Raw genomic sequence first — 15,273 nt, 5'->3', positions numbered from 1 at the left:
AGGTTTTAGTTTACTTGTTACTCTTTCATCTCACTATTTTACTTTATTCATGTTTTATTAACCTGCTTTAAAGGTTATATTGTACTTCACATTTCTTATTGTTGCTGTGGAGTGGAGTGTAGGGACATATCTGAATTTTCATGTGAACACACTAGTCATAAATGAGAGGTTAGATTCAGAAATAGATCTGCATTGTATAACTTCTGTGTATGGTCTAATGGAATAAAACTGCTTCTAAAATGCAGGTTTTAAGTCAATGGCAATTTAGTGGTATTGCCATAATTTATAAATGGTAATAAGAGCTTCAATCTCCCATCCTAAATAACTGCCTGCAAATCCAAACTGTCTTAAGCCAGGATACCTTCAGACTCCTCATTCAAGATAGGGCAGTATAATAACAGACAAATAGTTTTGACTTCTCTTGAAGTCAAAAGAAAAGTGAGGGACTTTTCTTTTAATTCAGAAAAAGTCAGAAACCTGTTTTGTCTCCAAGTAAGATTCAAAGTAGCAGCATGAGCACCACCACACTATTGTGAGCAGGGGCTAACATAATTCCTGTCACTTTGCCTTGAATCTATCACCATTAGTCAGCACCTACTCCATACTGCTCCATCTCCCCCAGAGTTGCTAGAAAATACATGAAGTCTTGTTTCTCAGTGTATTCCTTACTCCTGAGGATGGCAGACAAAACTGAGGGCTGGGTATCTTCGGTGCAGCTGCCTCTGATTTTCTTAGTTTAAAACACATACCCATAAACAAAACAATGCAAAACAAACAAATCCTAATAGATGACTTTTAAACTGAAGTGTTTCAGGTCCTTTGGTTTGGTTTGAAGGGAAGAGATGACTCTATACGTTTCTGTCATAACATTCTATTTTGATAAGTTTATTTTGTGCAGTCATAAATTCAAATATATTACACCTTATATTTATCTCAAAAATTAAACAAATCATGTAAGACACAATGTTCACTGACGGTGAAGATTAGTTGATGCCATTAGAAAAACTGAAATTCTAAGTTTTAGTATAAAAGTTACAGGTTAACGCTCTTGGTAACGTTGAGACTTAAAAAAATTATAGAAATGTACTCTTTGTAGTCATTCAATATAATGAAATAATGGTTTTTCTGATTATTTCTAATCTTTAGTAGTTGATTCCAGTTAGCTGTATGGTTATTTATTAATTAACACACAGACAGACTTTAACTCCTACTTGTGTATCCACTAAGAAATTGCATTGTGAATCCAGATAGAAGGTTATGACTTCAAACAATTAGAATGAAGTTTAAATAGGGCAGTAATTGCATTAAAGGAAATGTCAGATGTTAGTGACTCCTTGTGCCCCATGACTCAGCTGTGCTTCCCTCTGCCAAATTTGTGAAGAATTTGCTCATTGGAAAATCAGAGAAGCAGAAATTATTTTCAAGTGTGCTCTAAACAGAATATGTAACCCTGCTCCATGTCCAGAGCTTAAAATTATCTTATTGGTTTATCTCATCCTAAGACCTCAGTAGAGTAACCTGTATTTAAAATTAATGATGGCTTAAGCATGACTTGAAATTATTTAAATGTAGTTAATTTAATTGTGGGTATAACCAGTCATCAATTCAGTTTTTGAAAATAATAAAGATTACTATAGATGTATCATCTTGTTAGAAAATATGACCTGATTACATTAAAATATTAATTTAAATTTTAAATACTAACAAATTCAAATAGTACCTTGGCATTTCATTGTACTAATCCTACTGGGTCATACATGTTTTAGGTAGTGTGTCTGATAATTTATAGAACACTTACTTTTGATTAAAAAAAATTATAGCTCAGCGAACAGAAGACTGTAGACTATAGTTATAGATTTTAGAAGTGTTGAAGTATAGTATAGATTGCAGTAAGGCATTTATTATTTCTCATTATTTTTCTAGGATGTATGCACAAGAAATTCATGTTGGTTTCTGAAGAATATTTGCTTAATTTATCTGTACCCCTGCTACTGTGGATCCATCAGCCATGATATTTGCCAAGCAGAAGTTCCTCATTCTTCTCAATTTAAATATATATGGCAATTGGGATTTATAGGTAATAAAATATTATTTTTTATTTTTATTTGCATGAATCACTTTAACATTTACAAAGTAAGTATTCATGTTCCAATCACACAAAATATTTTTATCTCAAAATATGAAATAAAGAAAGAAATAAATTTAATATTCTTATTCTCTGATTTGTTCCCTGAAAGACACATGCTTAGCACCTACTACAGTTTAGGAATTCTGCTTGTCTCAAGATCTATAGGGTGAGGCAAAAGTGGGTTTACAGTTCTTTTATGGAAATAAAATATACTAGTTAATAAATAATGATACAAGAATAAACCCTGTGTTTTGTGTACCCACAACTATAAACCTATTTTTGCCCTACCCTATGCAATCATGAAGAAAACTAGAACTATTCCATACTCTCATGGATCTATTTTTTAGGAGGGGGATTATTGGTCAAATACAGTGATAAAGATATAATTGTAAATTGAAGTAAAAATGCTCCTACAGGAAGAGATCCTGCCATGACTGGCTTGTGAGTAAAAAAAAATAGTTTTGGAAAGAAGGAAAGGAAAGGAAGAAGGAAAGGAAAGGAAAGGAGATTAGATTAATGATAGTATCGGGTTGGAGGGGAGGGGAGGGGAGTGGAGTTGTAGGGTGAGGTTGTTTAATGGTTTTTATTGTTTGACTTCCAATACAGAACGATCAAATGGAATTGTAGTGAGGTAGACACAAGAGATCTGTAAAAATCTCCCCAAATGCTTTCAATGTGCAGATTGAGAAACATGATATATTTTTACCAGCCAACTCAGTTCAGGGGACTTCAGGGACAATATATTTTTATTCTTGATTTCCATTTATCTCAAAGTAGGAATAATGTCTGTATACATTTACTTAATGGTAAGCATTAAAATTCTTTCAGAAACTAAAAATGGCCTAAAGATAACATAGTCACAACAATAAAATAGTAAATGTATTGTAGGAAAATAGGAGTAAATAGAGAATAAAATTGCTCATGAATAAATTATCTCTAAGCAGATAGAGTTAATTTCATGAATGACAGTAATATAACAAATATAATTCCTAGGACATGGGTATAATATGAAGTCAAAATTGCTCATGGAAAAATCAGCTTACCGCAAATATCAAAGTCATATAACCATATTTAGTCAATATAAGTTCATGAATCTATGTTCAGACATTAATAAACATAACTAATTATTACAAAAATAAGAATTATGTGACCTCCATATTTGAGATTCTAAAGGACTTGGCTGTCCAAGCAAAAGAAGTCATTGTAATACAGCTTAATAGTCAACAAATATTTAAGTAGAGCCATCCACATTGTTTTTTAATGTCAATACAAAGACTCAACACTGTACCTACTTTCAGTAGTGTTAAAAAAACAGATGTAGGATAAGTGAAAAAAGGAAAGGAATATGTAAATAGAATGACACACTTTATGTAATTCTCATTTTTTCTGGTTGTTTCTGTTAAGATCTTATTTCCTTTTTTTTCATAAAATATCATTGAAGAGAAACACTAAAATCAAGCTGGTAATTTTGCATGTGGTGCATTAATTTTATCAGCAGTAAAATAATTTTAATTAAGAGAATTTTCTACTAACTAAATGAAGTGTCTCACACACCCAATCAATTCTTGCCAATATGATTGCTCTACAAAAAGGGATGGTAATTAATTAGAAGCAGCCCCTTCAAGGACAATTGGTCTACAGTGCACAACTTGAGAAAGAGCTGACATGCACTGTTTCTTTTCAATGTCATCATCTATGTTCATTATATGTATTATTAGGTTTGAGAAAGGAAGATACTGACAGAGTGGATAATGAGTTGTAAAATGAAATAAGATATGAATTATAATTAAGAAAAAACAAAATCATAGCAAAAAAGAGTTAAGTTCTCTTTTACTACCTTTCTTTTGTTTAAAGTTTATGATCATTACAGTTTTCTTGACTAAATTAAACATATACATTTAAACATTTCATATGTGCCAGTGAACTTGTTTTCTAAATGAACAGTGATTACTGCATTTATGAATTATATTGTAAACCAGTATTACTTTTAATTTTCTTTTTAAAAATAAAATTGTGGGTAATACTTTTGCTAGAGGATATAGTATAAGATATTAATTATAATATATTCATTACAAATTACCTTTGAAATTTTATAATAATTGTAAGAGTAGAAAATCCCACATCCCCAAATCAATACTTTTATCAAAAGTATTTTTGTTATTTTAAAAAATATTTTGTTGTTATTCTATTACAGATACCCCAATTTTTTCCTCTTTGCCCTCCTCTGCCCATCCTAACCCTGCTCCCACAGTCAATCCCCACACTGTTGTCCATGTCCGTGGGTCATTCACACATGTTCTTTGATCAATCTGTTCTTTGAAAACATCACACATGTTCTTTGGAAAGAAGGGGAAACCCTTCTTTCCACCCTCTTTTCCCCTCCTCCCACCCACTCTGGCCACTGTCAGTCTGTTTCTTGTTGTCATACCTCTTAGTTTATTTTGTTCATTAAGCAAAAGTACTTTTTTTACAATACTGCTATACTTTGAAGTCTTCTTTCATTAATACCAGCTATTATTTTTCTATCTATTTAGAATTTAAGGGCCTAACTTCAAGGTTAAAAAAATTTGAGTTTAGAAGAAAAGTTTTAAAATGTATATTCATTTTTTATTCTCTACACATAATAATGTCTTCAAATATTTTTACAGTAACAAAATTTTGTTAATATACTAAATGGAAATAAACTGTTTTTATATATAGATAAGAACTAATTAAATGACATAATGGAAACAAAAAATTCATGAAAATAACAGTTTGGTTAGAATATTATAATGCTGAGGATTCACATTAACAAATACATATAAATTCTAAATTGAAAAACTTTATTGCCACAGTATAGTTACAAAAAAATTGAAAAAAGTTCTCAAGATAAACCATGCTGTCTGAGAGAAGATATATTAAAAATTTCTAATCTCCATATTATTACATATATTTATTAAGATTTTAATAAAATAACAGGAGTGACTTTATGCTTCTTTTTTATTGTCTACATGGAAAATTAAATAAAATAACACAAGGTATATTCAAAAATTGCATTGTGTGGGTATATGAGGTAGAATTTAGCTCTAATAGATGGTAAAGCATATTATATAACTTCATTAATGAAAAACCTGGTACCTGCATTGATAATCTAAAATATGCAAACTGCAAAGTTCAAAACCAAATCTAAATCATGAAGAAAGTATTCATGTGACAGAGTTGCCATCTCAGTCACTAGAGAAAATAGGGACTATCCAATAATTGATGTCAAACAACTGGATAGTCATCTGGAGAGAAAAGTCAGATTTGTATCTTACAACATACTCTAAGTTAAATTCACATTAAATAAAAGTCTCAAATATAAAAACTTTTAAAGATTAAAAATTATCAGAAAAATGTTACAGAATTACTGTATAAATTAGAATTGAAAAGGCCTTTATAACTTTTTTAAACATTTAGATATCAGAAAGAAAAGATTTGTCATTTAACTGCAAGAAAAATGTCTGATGGTAAAAGATGTCATGGAAGTCATCAAACAGCAAAAGACAACTACAGAATGAATGGAAGGTACTTCTAGATATATGAGAAAATGCTCAGCTTTACTCATAATGAGAGTAAAGAAAATTTTTTTAATCATAAATATATAATATTTTATGAGTCTGGTAAAAACATTGAGATTTTGACAACTTGGTGATTTTATCCATTGAAAGCACAATGTAACCTCACTCTAATATTTGAGCAGGGCAATATTATAAATGTACATACTGTTTGACCTAGATTTCCCATCACACATGCTTACCATTCACATCCTGAGTAATATATGTACAACATTACACATGGTATCATTGGTTATTTGAGCAAAAGAATAAATACAGATGCACATATGTCATGCATGTCATATATATAATATGATATATCATACATATGATAAAGGGAAAAGAAAAGGAAAGCATGAAATAATATAGAATCACATGTAATAAGCTATCTTTTAATTATTCATATTCAACTCGTGATTATCTCTCTGAAAGGCTTTTTCTATGTTTTTTGCCCTAGAGTTCTAAAATATCACTCTGTTGGGATTTTCAGGCATTATATTTAATTTTTAAATTCAGTTAGGTTATTGATATATAACATTATGGGATTTTCAGATATACAATAATATGATTCTATGTTAGTAAATATTATAAAGTGATTACTATGGTAATTGTAATTAATAATAACCACTTCTTTTCAACTTTTAAAAGTATTAAAAATATGTTCTCACTATTATCTTCCCTTGCATTATCTCTGTGGGTTAAAGTATTTTTTAATACTTCTTTTGAGGCTTTGGGAGGAAGGGGCAATAATATGTCAGTGAAATTCAAATGTTTAGTCACATATATTATTATGAACAAAGTCATAAACAGGTCAAATTTGATAAAATGGATAAATTTCTAGAAAAATACCAGTTGGCAAACTGATTCAATAATAAATATACAATTTGAATCATCCTACAAGTTCATAAGTCACTGGATAATATACTTTTAATAATCATTCAAGAAAAAACAAACCACTGAAAATATATGGTTTTCAATCCAAGTTCTTCCAAATATTCAACAAAGAGTTAAATCTAGTACAACTTGAAGTCCTCCAGAAAACAGAGCAACATTCATCGATCGATTATATAAGGCTGGCATTCCATATTTGAATTATTTTCTCTCATCACATCAAAGATATAATTTTTATTGATATTAAATTTAATGATATTTTCTTTTCTTTGGTTTCATTTATAATAGTTTCATTCACTGGTTAGTTTATTACCAATCTAGAAATAATTTTCTATGCTTTTAAGATTTTAAGCAGTTAAATTACACTGATAATTTAGGTAATAAGGTTGAAAAGGTTTGGAACATTATGCATGGCTTCCTAGCTTTCTCCTTCACTTTTGGAGTGATATTTGAGATTTCTAAATGAGGTCTGAGCACAGCAGGGAGAGTTCAGCTTATAAACCATCTCTACTTTACAATTCAGTTGTAAGTTGCATAGCTTATATGATATTTTCAGGAAGTCATGCTTCACAAACCACAGATTTTAGGTTTGTTAATCATAAGCTATACTGAAATAGGCATATTAGCTATAGGATTCTGAGGATAAACAATATCTCCCTACAAAATATATTTTTTACTAGGATGTTTATTTATGTTTAGGTTACCAGGTTTCCTATGCTCTTTCATTACCTATAATATTACATCCATTAAAGAAAGATGATAGGTGCTCAGTTCAGCTTAATTAGATCCCTTATCCCCACAATTCTGGGATTTCCATTTGATTTTGTCTTTTTTTTTAAATTTCCAAATTTTTCACTCTCTATGTTCTTGTCTGTTTAACAATTATATTCATATTTCTCTATAGCTATTTCAACACATTTATCTAGATACAATGTTTTTGCAATAATTCTAAGTTTGTACCATCTGTATGTCTGTTTTGCCAAAATTTCCTCTTGAATATAAGTCATTCTTTTGCTTTTTTGCAATCTTATTTTTTATTGTATCACAGATGTACCTAACATTAGAGTGTGAAGTAGGTAAATTATATATGTATATGTATACATATGCATATCTGTGTCTATACCTACACGTACTCACAAACACATATTTCCTTCCTTTCACTTCTTCCTGTGAGAAAATGAAGATGAAGTCCTGATTATTTTTATTTCTTTTTGTTTTCAACATTTAAGAAAATTATTGATTGATTTTTAAAGAGAGAGAGAGAGAGATTTTTATTATCCCACTTATTAATGCATCATTCATTGGTTGCTTCTTATATATGTCCTGCCTGGGAATCAAACCTGCAACCTTGGCATATCAGGACAATGATCTAACCAACTGAGCTACCCAGCTAGGCCTGATTATTTTTCTATCACAAATATTTTAAGGAACTCTTTTCATATGTGTTTCGAAATGGTTCCTACCTATACAACTATAATATATATAAGGGTATTTTTATAAAATATATTGCTTATAGTTATTACATTATTTTCAATCATTAACTGGAAATTTATTTGACATTTCATTATTTTTTAAAAAATGGATTGGCCTGAATGCTTGGTCTTGTTCTAATGTTTTATTTCTCAGTCTATTTTTAAAATGAAAGGATTGGGCGTTATTCTATTTTATATCTTTCATATTTAGTAGCTGTAGATGAAGAACCTAATTTTGTGATAGGTGTTGTCAAATTGATCTTATCAGGTAATTTGACAACTGTCTTTAGTAACTCTATGTGAGTTCAATCTTGTGAGAAGTTATTTTTAATCTCTTTGAAAGTATTTGAAGGTGAAAAATATGAAGTGACTACTGATGCTTACTTCTTTCATGCTGAAAATTGCACTGATGATGCAGTCTACATGAACAAATCTGAAGCCCTTGAGTACCTACATTTGTTCCAATGTGAAGAGACAATGGAGGTAGGTAAATATATTTTCTAGTTTTTCATATTCCTATTTAACTCATAATTGTCTAATTTGAAAAAGTGTTAGAAATGTTAAGTTTACAAATTCAAGGTTCAAGATATACATAGTTTAAATAGAACTTCATAAAAAATTCTCAACAAACTTCTTGGCAATCTTTTTTTTGTTAGATTTATAATTTAGAAAGGTAATGAAGAGTTTTAACAATCATTTTATTTCTAGTCTTTTTGTATCCTGTTCATATTATAATTTGCTGACTGAATACAGCCTCTCAGGTACAGCTGTGATTATGCCACCTTTTTGTTTATATGTCATAAAAACTACCATTGTCTTTTGGGACATATTTAACTCTCTGGGAGAATTCTAATGCTGTGCAATTTTACCACTAGCAATCATCAGGCCTAGTGCAAGAATACAGAGTGGCCTTCTTTTTCCCCACCTGACCCTCATCTTGTACACATTAGGGCAATAATTTCAAACAAATAAATATAAGAAACAAACACTTTAGGATATTTATTTTAAATAAATAAGGAATAGTTTGTCAAAATAATTCAGGATTTTCTCAAATAGTGTAGAGAGTTAACTGAATATTTGTAATTCCTCTTTTCTGAACATAACCTCATTTGGTTAATTTATAGAAACCAAAGCATATCTTAATTTTATGTTTGGCATGTCATTCATGTAAAATTTTTAATAAAGATGTATTATGAATCTTTATGAATATTAATTATAAATAATTTCATTAACATTAAGCCAGTTTTATTAAAAAATACTGTTTACTTCAAAGTTGACCAAGTTGAGAGGAATTACAAATATAGGCAGATTTCAAATTCCTCAGAATTTTTAATTTCACATATGCCCTCAAGTATATATTTTACTATTTCTTAAAAATGTATAAACATGTATATTATGCTTAATATACTTTGACATATATGCATTTAGCCAATGACACGTAAAACACTATGCACATAGATGACTAAAGGTTTTACTTTGGGATATACTTAAGTTTATCAACATAGTAAAGAACATTATATATTATATTAAAATTACTAATTAAGTAACTATATTTTCTCATACAGCACAAGTAAGCAAATTTTATCTTGTAAACATATCAGTATACCTTTGTATTCTTTTAAAATAATCACCAATTTTAAAGAAAATAGCATTTTGTATATTCAAGAAAACAGAAAGACAGAAATCTAATAGTGTTTTAGCTATTTTATATTTTCATGATCCCCCATTTTATATAACTTTTATATCTTTTATCTCAAGCAAAATAATGATAAATATGCATATATCAATACAAACATAAATATGCAGATGTGGGACAAAGTAGGTTTATGTTGTTTGTATGGAAAATAATATGATAATTATTTAATAAAAATATAGGAATGAATTCTGTTTCACATACAACTGTAAATGTACTATTGTCTACTACTGTGCATTAATTAATTCTATTTGCAGACCTTAATTTTCTTTCTATAAGAAATAGAGGCAACTTTAAACTATATGTATACACTAATATTTGTTTATGTTTATTAAAAATAGTTCAGTTTTAAGAAATAATTTATTAATTCATCTTAAAGCAGTATAGGTCTTGATATTGATCAAAGATTTGGAAATTGAAATTTACACCATCATGTTAAATCCTTATGATTTGTAGTATTGTAACAGGATGCAGCCAAGAGGGGGTGCCCAAATAGGGATTTGGAGTGGGGTCCAGAACTCAAGGTGTCCAGAAAATATTAGAAAGATATATAGGATGTCCTCTCCACTCCCCTCACAGGTGTGAGTTGGGGGAAGGGACTCATGGAGCAGGAACATGCAGAACTGTTTTGTACAGCAATGGCTTTGCAGCTAACCTCTGGCATGGTCATTTAACATATCTATAACCTTTAACTGGTTGCATAGATATGTTAAATAGCTGTGGCTATGCTCTGAGCCAGGGGGGATGGAAGTGACTTCCACCCAAGATGTAACTGGGAGGCAGCTCCCCCTGGTTACAGCACCTGCATGAGAGCTTGGAGAAGATTGGCTCCATGACATGGGGCCACACCTGCCCAGACTCATGATGGCAGCCCAGTAAACTTAGAATAATACAGGAATGCTGGTAGGTGTAACTGATTGCAGGAGGAATTGGAAATGGGGGTACAGAGGAAGATTGGCATTGGGATTTTAACCCAATCTCATCAGCCACGAGAGAGAGAACCACATGGTTTTGACAGAGTGGGGACCCCTACAGCTTTGGAAAGAATAAGGGCCATGTGGCTTTGGGGTACTGCCTTTTGTCGCATGGATTAGGAAGCAGAAGAGGCTTTGCCTGGAAGAAAAGAGGTGAAAGAACTCTTGTTGGTGGGCCATGAGAAGGTGTCACACGCCTTTGAATTAACTGGAGATCCTGGCAGCATCACAGCTGATGGTGCTGAGGGCCTGAATCAGGGACTTTGACTTCTTTTCCTAAGATACAATACTCAGATTAGGGCAGAGGGAAAAAGAAGGACTGTGTGTGTCTGTGGGTATCCTAAATGATTTTAATATTTTAATGAAAGCATTAGGTCACTACTTTAAGTCTGTATAGCTTTAAATAAACATTTCCTTTCCTTTTCACAAATCTCTGGCATTGAGAGACATCTTTCCTCTGGTGGCGGGCAGAGCAAACCTAGTGTGGGGTCCTTTCAGTAATAGTATATTGTGCCCCCCCTTAGCCCTGTCTGTAACAGTATCATCAATAAAACATCCTAGTTCATCAGTATAATTGATTCACAAGATTAAAACCATTTAAATTATATCAATTATTAAAATGTCAATTATTTTATTTCATATTTTTAAAATCATTAACCACCTGAAAAACTATAATAGGATAGGTCTTTCAAGGTTAATTTTAATAATTCTTACTTGCATAAAGAGTAATTTTTTAAATTGGGAAATTACATAAGCTCTTTTTAATATAAGTAAATGCTTATGTTCAAACATTTTTTAAAAAATCAAAACTTTTAAGTGTATGCCAAAAATCTAGAGACCTAATTTTCTATTTATCTAGAAGACTAATTACATTACCCATTCACATTTTCTGCTTTGCTGAATTTTTGGAAAAATAAAAACAGAAATAAAGCACAATCATTTTCCTTTTCCTTGTATTTTGGCTTCCCAAATAGTAGTCCTACATTATACATATAATGATAGAAAAATGTTATTAACTTTTATACTTTCCCAAACAAAAAATATAGAAAAATGAAGAAATGAAAGAGACTTAGTTCCAAGCAGATGTAAAATCATGAAAGTTGAAAGTTAATTATCTCCTCACTGCAAAGTGTAATAAAGTCTTAACTGCAGAAAATCTTATTTTTACAAACACACCCACCCACCCAGAAAAAACAAGCTATTAACATGGAGAATCTAAACAATAACTCACAAATTGACAATTAAGTAGAACCACATAATTACAAATTATGTGCTTCTTTACCCTAGAAGTATGAAAATGAAAGAGGGATTCCTGTATATTAAACACTATTAGAGACACAGACAAACTGTCCTCATGAGAGTTTTTCTTTTTCTGTTTTAATACATCTGTCAAACGAACAACTCTGTTTATGTTAAAACTTCCCTGGAGTAGCCACTACAATTTTATATTGTCCTTTGAGAAATTATAGCAATTACAGAAATGTGTACATGACTTACGACATGAAGGAAGGAATTAGTGATGTCAAAGCCTGTGAGGTAGAGAGGACCGCATGAAAACTTCTACAGGTGCTTGTGTAATGTCATGTCTTGTGTCAAAGAGCAGTCAATATCAACTAGGAGCCTGGCAAAAGTGTGCACTAGATTTTGAAAAGATGACTAAAAAAAATTTGTCCAAGAAATGCAGCCTGATGTCATCATCTGAACTCACTCTTCACTTAGGTCAGCTGGATGATAGAGTTTTAAGACCTATGCTTGCCCTATCCTAGCAGACCTCCTCTTATAGGATCACCAGAGAAGTGAAGTCGACAGAGATTTCTTGTCTCTCTAGATTCAACTAGCTCACATAATCAAATACTTCTTAAATTATTTTCTTATTCTTAAGAAAACTAACTAAACTTAGCAATTGGGGATTTGATGAAAAAACACTGGAGTTCAGACCTGATACTATACATATATCATGATCATGGTTGGAAAGAAGCATATCTAATGGTCTCATCAGTGGGGCACTGTTTGCAGTCTGAGGTCCTCAGGTTTGGTAGTAAGGGCATCTTAACTGGATCTTTACATAAATGTGTGTTGGTTCATGGTTGACCCTCCAAAAGACTACTAGACATTCCATTGATCAAGAAAATGATTCTCTTAGATTAATACAATAAAGGAAAACAGCACCTTAACAGAATCTTACTAATGTCACAGAAGGGAGCAGTAATGGGAAGATAATCAGAGCCTTGGTTGGCAGGATTACTGCTAAGGATTGATCAGAATTTATAAATAAAGCTTTGCTATAGTGGAAACAATGTGATGATAATCTTAAAGTGAATTTGATGAGTAAGTTGCTAGTCTTGATAAATTATTTTAGTTAGTTCTCAGTTTACCATTAGGAGCAAGTATTTCATGTAGCAAAAAGTAAGTTATTTTTTTTTTTTTGCTGTTTCTCAGTATTGTTTTTAATATAAGACAAAAAGTTAGGTGTATTTCAGTTTTCATCATCAAAGACTGAACATTCAAAAGTATAATTTCTTTTCTCTTGCTAAAAAAAATTAAAAATTTACTCTTGAGAGCTTTTGTAAAAGAGTGGGTGTATTGAGCCATATGGCAGCAAGTAAAGAGACCAGGTGCTGGGGGCATACCACCAGCAATGGAGTTAATGGGGAAGACAACATATCCACTGACCTGGAACTGACAGCTCTCTTATATGTTATGTTTTGGGGAAGAAAGATGTAAGTTGTTTTGGAATAATTTACATTGGTTATAGACAAGGGAGTAGGAAAATGTAAGGCTCAGGTGGTTTTAGGTACACAGTCCTAGGAAATACACAGAAGAAATATTTTCTACTTTTGATTGGTTGTGGGGAACAGTTTGGAAAGTTCACGCACAAGCAGGATGCATCCCTGTCTGGCATTCTTGTCAGGGGGCCACTTAGAAGTTGATTGAGCTACAACATACTTTCAGGAATGTGAGCTATCTTTCACAGTTGTCTCTGTGAAAGGCATCTTCTATCTACTTCTAATTATTTCTGTCTCTTTCTCTTATTCTCTGGACCACTATAATTTAGTTTAGGATAACTCAGAATTTTTCTCTTGTCACTGTGTGTTAACAGTTCCCTGTCTTCAGTTACTAGGAGTGGAGGATGTTTTTGAAATAACATGAAAGAGACAAAGGGATACTAGAAGTTGGAATGGGAAAGACCTCTACCAAATTTTACCTATTTTGATACTTTTGGGTAGTTCCAAGCAAGCATAAATTTGAACTTTAATTCATCTCACTATACAGTCAGTCATAAGCCCATAATGATGGATGGCGGCCCCATAAAAGTATAATAGAGCTGAAAAGTTTCTATCATCTGGTGACCTTAGCCATTGAAAAGCCATTGAAAAGTGTGTGTGACATACACACACTTACCCTTGCATAACAGTTACCTAAAGCATTTAGTACAGTCATCTGCTGTACATATTTCTAACAGGAGCTGTAGGAAGACATAATTTGTCATCCCCATGTCTCTGTCATAAGGAATTGTTTTAGGCTCATTAATTGAAGGAAACAGGACATGGGAGAAGTCCTGAAAATCAAGTACAAGTGACCCTTTGTAAAAGACGTTTACATTTGTAAGGGAAACCTCCATTGTTTCTCCCTGGCTGCCTGAGGAAGAGGGGTTGACCTTATATCTAGAAACTCTTATGGATGCATAGGACAAAGACATAAATCTGCATAACAACCTTCCCTTGTTTATTGTACTTTTCCTGGTAACTTTCTAATTGGCTCCACCCATCCCAATATCTTCTTTTGTCTTCAAGCTAAAGATGACATTTAAGGCGATGGGTCTAGCCATGTTGGTGAGTTTTGCAGTTTTCCTTGGTTTCTCCCATGTATATAGGATGTATATATGTTATTAAACTTCTGTTTATTTTTCCTGTTAATTATCTTTTATGCCAGGGATGTCTCAGCCAAGAACCCAAAAGTGTACAGGGAAAATTAATTTTCTTCCCCTATAGCCTATGTTAGTAGTAAGCTATGTCATCTAGGTTTGTGTAATGGCCCTCTATGATGTTTTCACAGCTAGGAAATAGCCCAATGATGCATTTCTCAGAACATATTTCTGCCATTGAGTGGTACATAACTCTATTTTTATTTAGCTAAGAATATGAAAGAGATATTCTTAATGTTTCCCTTGCCATAACTAAACTTTAGATAAATTTCTGTTCCACTCTAAACCCCAACCTCTTTTTTCTTCGAGAATTTACTATAGAAAACATTCAATTGTAAATTCTTTCTTTGCCTTTTTGAAATGTATGGAAATCTTCTCTCATATTCTTGGCAGGTTTAAACTCAGGGACCTGTGAACCACCTCTTTGAAATGTAAATACTGAAGGAGATAGCACCCCTGGCTCTTAGTCCCACCCCGTGACAGGGGTGCCAATTAGCAAACACAGAAGGCCTGTTCTCAGAGCACAATCTTTGCAAACTCAGGAATAATTCAATGCACCTTACACATCTTATTGATCAATCTTTCCCACAGCTTTGTACAGAACTTTTTACTAGC

The 15,273-nt window shown here is 31.8% G+C and overlaps 1 protein-coding gene across 1 annotated transcript in view; it reads left to right on the top strand.

The window, feature by feature from the left end:
* Positions 1-15,273, top strand: part of LOC118500233 (protein eyes shut homolog) — a 68,586-nt gene that overhangs the window by 39,006 nt on the left and 14,307 nt on the right. Inside the window, exons 4-5 of the mRNA XM_036024311.1 lie at positions 1,924-2,077; positions 8,410-8,549. Coding sequence (XP_035880204.1) covers positions 1,924-2,077; positions 8,410-8,549 — 294 coding nt within the window. The remainder of the gene's footprint in view (positions 1-1,923; positions 2,078-8,409; positions 8,550-15,273) is intronic.

Source organism: Phyllostomus discolor, chromosome 4 (assembly GCF_004126475.2).
Source record: "Phyllostomus discolor isolate MPI-MPIP mPhyDis1 chromosome 4, mPhyDis1.pri.v3, whole genome shotgun sequence".
Classification (NCBI taxonomy): Eukaryota; Metazoa; Chordata; class Mammalia; order Chiroptera; family Phyllostomidae; genus Phyllostomus; species Phyllostomus discolor.
Note: the sequence above shows the minus strand (reverse complement) of the source record. Positions and strands in the feature narration are given on the sequence as shown.